We start from the raw sequence: 8,861 nt of genomic DNA, 5'->3' as shown, positions 1-8,861 counted from the left end.
ATTACTCACATAAGGATAAAAGCCCAGAAAAAAAGAAAAAAATCTAATGAAGGAAATTTTGCTGATAGACTTATCATCTCTACCTATGGACCATGAAATGATCCTGTCAATAAACTCAGGTATATCTAGCCTGATGTGAATGAAAATGCCACTAGGGTATATGGTGGTCAGAGTTCAAACCAAGACAGGATATTTGAGTGGAGGTGGGAGAGTGTGCCTGCAAGCCTGTAGACCAACAGGCTTTGAGTCTCATTCATACTGGGACATGCCTGAGAGTCCCCTCCATGAGACAGGTAAATCAAACTGCTAAATACCAGCCAACCAGGCTAGGATAACTGCAGGAGAGGAAGCTGAGCAGTCAGTCCTGCAGACCATATATATTTATCAATGGTTCCAGAGTCTGGAGTTGATAAGATTTTTCATTCCACCAAAGCATCAGCTAACGTAGAATCACCTGGGAATTTCTGTGTGCCCACCTGAGTGCTTGAAATTTCTTTAGGCCATCTAGACGTCAATCACAGCTGCAATAGTGATAGTATGAGTTCAACCTACATGATGTTCTAGGGGCGACAAGAATAATGTCAGTGGCATAAGCAGAAACAATACAGCATCATCCATGAACCTGTACAAAATTCCCTTTGGCCCTGACTCCTGCATAACTACACTCTATATTAAAATCTAAACAACATGCTCTGCTATCATGCTATCAGCTAGCAGAGAATCACTGGGGATGTAGTCACACAAAATTATTAAAATGAGAGACTTTTACTTGATGTTTTAAAAGTTCAAGCCAGAAGAATATGAACTATATTTTATTATTTTGTGACTGGAATGTGAATGTGCCCTAAGACTTGATAAAATCCCATTTGAATAATGATGTCAGTGCATTTATCGTTTTTATAAAAGTGGTAAAAGTTATGTTGTTTTATGGTTTAATGCACTATTCCCTTTGTAAATGATAGTCATTGTAAACTTGCTTGTGATACCTGACATCAAAAGGTATTCAGGGCCTAGACAAATTAATTGGCTAGATAATAAGATGATTCATCAAGTTGTGAAGAAGACATTAATGGCCTGTTAGATACAAATGCGTATGATCAAGAACACTGCTTTTTACTATGTTTTTTAATTTAAGGTGTTAATCAACGTTTACAAGTGGAAGTAACGGAAATAAAAAGTACCCAAACCTTTTCCTGTTTCCAAGGGAAAAATCTGTAAAAGAATAGCTTTATAGATCTAGTTCCCTGAAGACTTATACAGATGGATCCATAGCCCCATAACTGCATTACCAGGCATTATTACTTATTGTAAGAATATAAAATCTGATTGGTAAATTACACCTGGACTACAAATTCTATGAAGGAATTATGTTTACCATGTGGTAATCGTGTCTTTTGGCCTCACTAGTTTGGTATCCACTAATTCACCTGTACCCTCCTTGTGGGGCCCTAAGCCTATGCTCTTGAGATCTGCCAAGATACATTTTGGCTCTTGAGGGTTATAGAGCATGCAGAATCCACATGTACTATTTAATTCTCGCTCCTTTACATGTAAGATGTGACCAAGGAGGATTTAAAGCTCTCCTCAGCTTGACTAAACCTTACATAGGCTTTCCCTGATCTCCCTTTCCTTGGAGTATTACCTTAGAAAATGTATAATTGTATATGCTTTCTCAGCCACTTTAAGATGTAAACATTTTCTGGGCCCGGTGGCTCACGCCTATAATCCAAGCACTTCAGGAGGCCAAGGCAGGTGGATTGCCTGAGTTCAGGAGTTCACACCAGCCTGGGCAACATGGTGAAACCTTGTCTCTACTAAAAACAAAAAATTAGCTGGGCATGATGGCACTTGCCTGTAGTCCCAGCTACTTGGGAGGCTGAGGCAGGAGAATTGCTTGAACCCAGGAGGCAGAGGTTGCAGTAAGCTGAGATCACGCCACTGTACTCCATCCTGGGCGACAGGGCGAGACTCCATCTCAAAAATAAATAAGTGAATAAATAAATAAATAAATATTTTGAAAACCTCTTAGATTTTATAATCCAGGACTGTCTTTCCCAAGGACCTGGAGGCCATCTCTTTGAAATCGAGTCATCAAGGAAGATAATACCCCTATCTTTCAGGCTGTGTGCCAAGTAACGTAGGAGCCTGTATTTGGTGAGCACCTTGCTCTACGTTGTAAAACTACTAAAACTACTTCCTGGCCAGGCGCGGTTGTCTTATGCCTGTAATCCAGCACTTTGGGAGGCTGAGGCAGGTGGATTGCCTGAACTCAGGAGTTTGAGACCACGCTAGGCAACATGGTGAAACCCTGTCTCTACTACAATACAAATAATTAGCTGGCTATGGTGGCACACGCCTGTAGTCCCAGCTACTCAGGAGGCTGAGGCAGGAGAATTCCTTGAGTCCCAGAGGTGGAGGTTTCAGTGAGCAATGATCATGCCACTGCACTCCAGCTTGGGGTACAGAATGAGACTCTGTCAAAAATAAAAAATAAAAAATAAAAAAAAGAAAGAAAGAAAAGAAAAGAAAACTACTTCTTGTAATGAAGATGGGAGAAAGCTTACTTTTTTGTGGGTTAAGGCAATTAGTAAACACAGATGGCCTAAAATTCCCCAATACCAGCTCTTAAGAACTCTCCCACCCTTTTTTAAGTGGAGCTGTGTATTCAGATTTGGTCTGTATTTTCTCTCCTATTGCTAGTAATAATATTGAAATAAAATATAAACTGTTTGCTCATCTTGCCCTGTGTGATTTTTTTTAAATGACAGATGTCTCTTAAGGAAACAAAAAGAATAGTTTTCTTTGTGATCTATGTAGGGTGCAGGCCGCTGCAAGTACTACCCTCACTGAAGATAAATGCCTGGCATGACCCTGTTTACATGTTATATTTCAGATGCGTGTACAAATAACTCTATTATTTGCCATACAGACTGCACTGGTTAATGATTGATTGTCTCCCAATTCTAAATTCACTCCTTTTGCCTTCTCTGCAAAAATGGACCTCAGCTTTTTAAGTTTTGTTGTTGTTTTTATAATCATGTGATACAATGCTAAACTTTCTCAATAGGTGGAAATGGTGAAACATTGCAGGAGGAGAAGGCTTTGCTTCCTGGATCTTACATGATCATTGCCCAGACTAGCAGTTTGGGTGCCTTCAGTTTCCAGCAGGTTCCTGCCGCTCTTGCAACTTCTTCAGTGTCCTACGTCTGCAGCTCACAAAGCACATAAGGCCCAGTGACCAGCAGCTTTCTTGGAAACCTACGTATGGCTTTTCCTGGCAGCCTAGAGGGCAGATTCCTGGAAAATTCCACTAGAAAAGCATCACAGCCATTTTTTCTGTTTCTCAATGACCATATCTATATTTTTTCTAATGAGGTGTGGATTTCAGACCAAGGAAGGAGAGTTTCATTCTTGGGTACTCTATTTCAACCCTATGGGTACTGACTACTTCTTATATCCAATATCCTATATCCTTTAGGGTTCTCTTCACTTCTTAGTGACCAGTCTTTCATTATTTCAATCCCCTGTTAAAGTTAATAATTGTTTAAATTAAAAGTTACTTGTCCAAAGTGTGGTTTCTCTTTTTTTTTTTTTATTGGATTCAGGATACACAGATCAATTATATTGTGGGACAAGATGGTAGTCTTTATGTATGTGGATCTGTAATGGATGCTTTGAAATATTTACATAGTAATGCTAAAATGTATTAACAGATGAATTCAGTTCAGTTACTGCTACTTGGTTTTTGAAATGAATAAAACACTATGAACTTGCAAATTCCTTGTGTTTGAACCATTACTCCACTCTACATTTTATACAGTAATTATGACTGCCACTATATGATGTTACCTCCCTAAATTGACATTTGGGATGTTTACGTTTTTTACATGAAATGTTCAGTATACTTTGTGCATATTGTCTGTAGCTTTAGCCTATACTTCCCATGGTACTTGTGATGTCTAACTTTATGTGCCAGTTGACCATGCTAAGAAATGCTCAGTTAGCTGGTAAAACTTTATCTTAGTGTGTCTGTGAGTGTGTCTCTGGAAGAGATTAGCATTTGAATCAAGAACCTAAGTAAAGAAGATCACCTTCACCAATGTGAGTAGACATTATCTCATCTGTTGAGGACCTTAATGGAACAAAAAGTTGGAGAAATGCTAAATTCAGTCTTTGCTTGAGGTGAGAGATCCATTTCTTCTTACCCTTAGACACTGCCACTCCTGATTTTTGGGCTTTTGGACTCAGGCTTGGACTTATCATTGGCCCCCTGATTCTCAGGCTTTCAGACTCAGTCTGAATTATACATCACTAGCATTCCTGGTTTCCCACCTTGCAGACAGCAGATCATGAGACCTCTCAGCCTCCATAATCGAGTGAACCAATTTCTATAAAAAAATCTCTCTATGTTATGTGTGTGTGTGTATTATACATAGTATATATACTCCCTATGTGTTTCTCTGTGTGTATACATACGTATAATAGATACTTTACATATATGTAAAATTGAAAGATATTATAAACAAATGGATTACTTTTCAAAATTAGGTCACTTTTCAGAATTTAAATGCATGTTGTGCTTAGACACTCACCAATAATTTTAATCATATAGCACAGAAAAATTCAGCATTAGATGATTTATGACGCCCAGTAATAACTTTCTATAGCTGTTTTGGAATAGATGGTTCTACAGGAAATTTGAAAACCGTTAAAATAGTTATAGGCATGTAGCTTTTGGTATTTATTCATCAAGTTTTTATTTGTTATGCCACTGGATAATCCTTGATAAGCAGCCATAAAGAGAAATTCACAATATAATGGCATAAAGACTGGAACTATGAAATGAGGTGTGTAAAATGAGGTATGAAATGAGGCTTACTAGGAGTAAAGAAGTCTGGATTGATTGATCATGGGAAGACAAAGAATTATACTATAGTTCATGTGTACAGCTAAGCATTAATAAAAATATCATATTATGAATATACAGAGTGCCTTCTCAGTGAAATATGGTTAGAAAAAAATCATCACAACAACATTTCATAACATAATAGTTTGCATTCACTTCAGAGTTGATAAAATTAAGTTGGGAAATTTAGTGTGCTCCCAGCTGCCTAGCAACTTCTAGTTCAAATGCTCACAGAAAGTAGAACTTAAAATTGGAAAGGAAAGTAAAATGTCTGTTAAGGAGAAGCTCTCAGAATTCTGATCCACTTCAATCTTTTGCCTTCCTAACAAATGAAACACAAAAACATAAAATTTCAGAGAGGTCTTTGGAATCATAAGAAATATCCTGTGACACTATATGATAAGTCTTTATATCTAATAGTCTACATCCCCCAATTTTGTTCTTCTTTACATTTTCCATGACTATAAAGGTGAATCACTGAGATTCCAGACAAAATATGGAGTTGGTATGGTATTAAACATTTTATTAAAAACATGTGTAAAATTGTGACAATCTAGAGGAAAAGAACACAACTATTTGAACACATTGGAAATGAATCAGTGTAGGCAGTAATAAATGAGGAGCTCTGATTACTGAGAGAACGGAGGAACAGAAGAGTAACTGCATTTCTCCAGCTCTTCCCAAAGGGTGATTCTAATTATGAACATGGGGAAATAAAGTCACACAGGTAACAGTCTTCTGAATGGCAGTTCAACTAGATTATCCTGAGGTTCTACAACACATGTCAAGACAACACAAACAAGCAATCATGAAAAAGTAATATTGCCACTATATAGTAGGTACAAATGGTGATGTTTCAGGATTTCTGACTTAGTTCTGGTGTAAATGGAAGCTATGACACACAGTGTTGATCTTTTGCATCTTCCATGACCTATTCACCAGTCTGCCTGCACACCATTAGATGTTCTTTATCTACTTCTAGTGGCCAGACAATTTCACCAGACTTAGAAATTCTTCTGAAAGAAGTCTCATTTCTGATGCCCTGTGTGCATCAGTAAATAATCTTATGAGAGTATTCAGTACTAGCCACACTTCTCCTGGTCCCAGAAAATGAGTTATTTATCCCTGGGTCATTTTCATTTGTTCTCAAATGGGGTTTGTTAGAGGAGAGCTTTAATTCAAATCATTCCTTCATCAAAATCTTGAATAATCCACCATTTTTCAGAGCACCAAGTGTGGCCTTTAGAGAAGAATTGAAAAGGACTGTTCATTTCCAGAGACAGTTAAGGAAAGTTCTGTTCCTAAGTAAATTAAGGACCAGTTACATTTTCTGTTTTGGGTAGATTTGTAGAATCTAGATTTGATGTGGAAGAGGAAATGTAGAATATAGAGGCTGCAAATTCAATGCAAATAATACGAATGGAAAGACATGATAGACTAAATTAGAAGCCAAATACTAATTTGGTAGAGAGCTAATATCAGTCTTAAATTGAACACTTTTTATGTCGACCTAGATGTAGTTATAAAAATAAATTGATATCCAGCATGATAATGTGAACCTCCAGCCGTGAGCACACTCCAAACTCTCTCCATCTCTAGGAAAGTAAAGCATTCTCTACATGGTCATAAACATTTGATAGATCACTCTTGGGATCCATAATTCAGAAGAAAAATTTGTGCCACATGCTTTCAGATTATCTTGTTTTTTTACACCATAGACAATAGGGTTGAGTGCAGGTGGCACAAGGAGGTAAATGGTAGACAACAGAAAGTGGGTGGAGGGGGCCACATGTCCAAAATGGTGGCTGAAGAAGGAGAAAAAGGCAAGAATATAAAATTCAAGGAAAACAAAAATATGAGCTGTGCATGTGTTAAATGCTTTGAACTGTGCCTCCTTTTGGTGTAGATGAAAAACAACTTGGAAAATCAGAACATAGGACACAAGGATAAAAATCATGTCAAATCCCAGAATGGTAAAGCCCACAAAAAGACCACATGCTTTATTGACTTGGATGTCTTCTGTAGCCAGCTTGACGACAGCCATGTGTTCACAGTAAGAGTGGGCAATAAGAATGGAATGGAAAATATGCAGTCTTTTGATAAGAATGGGTAACAGACCAACCAGCACTGTAGCTCGGATTGCCACTGCCACTATCATGTGAACCAAGACGGAAGGTGTGAGGATGGATGTGTGTCTCAAAAGATCACAGATGGCAAGGTAGCAGTCAAAGGCCATGGCCAACAGAATACCAGACTCCATGCACTGCATGGCATAGACGAAAAACAGTTGAGCTAGGCAGGCATCAAAGGCCATTGAGCAAGACTTGAACCAAAAGATGGCCAACATCTTGGGAGCAATGGCTGCACACAGTCTTATGTCACTTACTGCCAGCACAGCCAGGAAGATGTACATGGGCTGATGCAAATTACATTCCGTAGGGATGATAATCAGTAAAATGATGTTTCCCAACACAGCCACTGGGCACACGGAAAAAAGGAAAGCCAATCCAAAACTGCACATTCTCTAGTCCAGGAATGCCAGTCAAAGTTACAGTTCTGGGGTTCAAATATGACATGCTGATGGATGCCATTGAGGTTGGTATTCTGTCTTTTCACCACTGATTCTGATACCTGTAGAAGAGTATTTGAATGGAAAGTGAAAATTTCTCAGCCTCCCTCTCATGCAACCACAGTGTGCATTGAGCAAATAAGTCAGTGCTGTGAATGGCAGTTCAGTTAGATTATCCTGAGGTTCTACAACACATGACAAGATAGCACAAGCAAGCAATCATGAAAAAGTTGTACTACAACTATGTGGTAGGTTAAAATGGTGATGTTTCAGGATTTCAGACTTAGCTCTTGTGGAAATGGAAGCTATGACACAGAGCATTGATCTTTTGCATCTTCCATTACACTAGTCTGCCTGCACACCACTATTAGGTGTTCCTTCTTTATCTACTTCTAGAGGCCAGACAATTTCACCAGACTTAGAAATTCTCCTGAAAGAAATCTCATTTCTGATGTCCTGTGTACACTAGTACATAATCTTATGAGAGTGTTCAGTATTAGCCACACTTCTCCCGGTCTCGGAAAATGAGTTATTTATTTCTGTGTCATTTTCATCTGTTCTCAAATGGGGTTTGTTAAAGGAGAGCTTTAGTTTAAATCATTCCTTCATCAAAATCTTGAATAATCCACCATTTTTCAGAGCACCAAGTGTGGCCTTTAGAGAAGAATTGAAGGGGATTGTTCATTTCCAGAGACAGTTAAGGAAAGTTTATTTTTCCTAAGTAAATTAAGGACCAGTTACATTTTATGTTTTGGGCAGATTTGTAGAGTGGAAGGAGAAATGTAGAATATAGAGGATTTTTTAAAATTAGTTTGTTTTTCACCAAGGCCAAGAATTTTTTTTAAAGAAGAATACAAAGATATCAAATTCAATGAAAAATGAACAAGTTGAAAAGGACAGTATGTATTCAAAAGCAGAACCTGGCTAGTTGGATTAACATGACTGAGAGTGTGTGTGTGCCTATGTGTGTGTGCGTGTGTGTGTGTTCATTTTCCCAGAGGTTAAAGACCCATGGATCACTAGACTCCTTGGGCTCTGGGTAAGACTTCATACCCTACTTTGTATAACTGGCTTCCTACTTTCTCTTTTAAATAACTTTATGTAATATTATGAGTAATGAGCTGTGGTTTGAATTCTGAAGATCTGTTGAATATAATGCCCGCCTCTTAATACCTCCCTAGTTCTACAGTCTTTCCAGATTTTGACTCATGATCCTTTTGGGGGGGATTCCATTCAATACAATCTTTTCCCCCTTTAGTCTTAGTTTTATTTATCACTCTCTAATTTTTGAACCATTTCTCACTTTGCTTCAAACTGTCCATACCTAAACACAGAGCCCAGTTCCTCACATAAAGAGATTTTCTCCATCTAGTAACATCCATACAT

At 38.1% G+C, this 8,861-nt stretch overlaps 1 protein-coding gene across 1 annotated transcript; it reads right to left on the bottom strand.

Annotated features, from left to right (window-relative positions):
• Window positions 1–6,521: 6,521 nt before the first annotated feature.
• On the bottom strand, window positions 6,522–7,427 carry OLR89 (olfactory receptor 89). Its single transcript, NM_001168840.1, is given in 1 exon segment — window positions 6,522–7,427. A coding segment is annotated over 1 exon segment (906 nt).
• Between the last annotated feature and the right edge of the window lie 1,434 nt (window positions 7,428–8,861).

This window comes from Papio anubis, chromosome 12 (assembly GCF_008728515.1).
Source record: "Papio anubis isolate 15944 chromosome 12, Panubis1.0, whole genome shotgun sequence".
In the NCBI taxonomy this organism is placed as follows: domain Eukaryota; kingdom Metazoa; phylum Chordata; class Mammalia; order Primates; family Cercopithecidae; genus Papio; species Papio anubis.
This window is presented reverse-complemented; position numbering and strand designations above follow the sequence as displayed.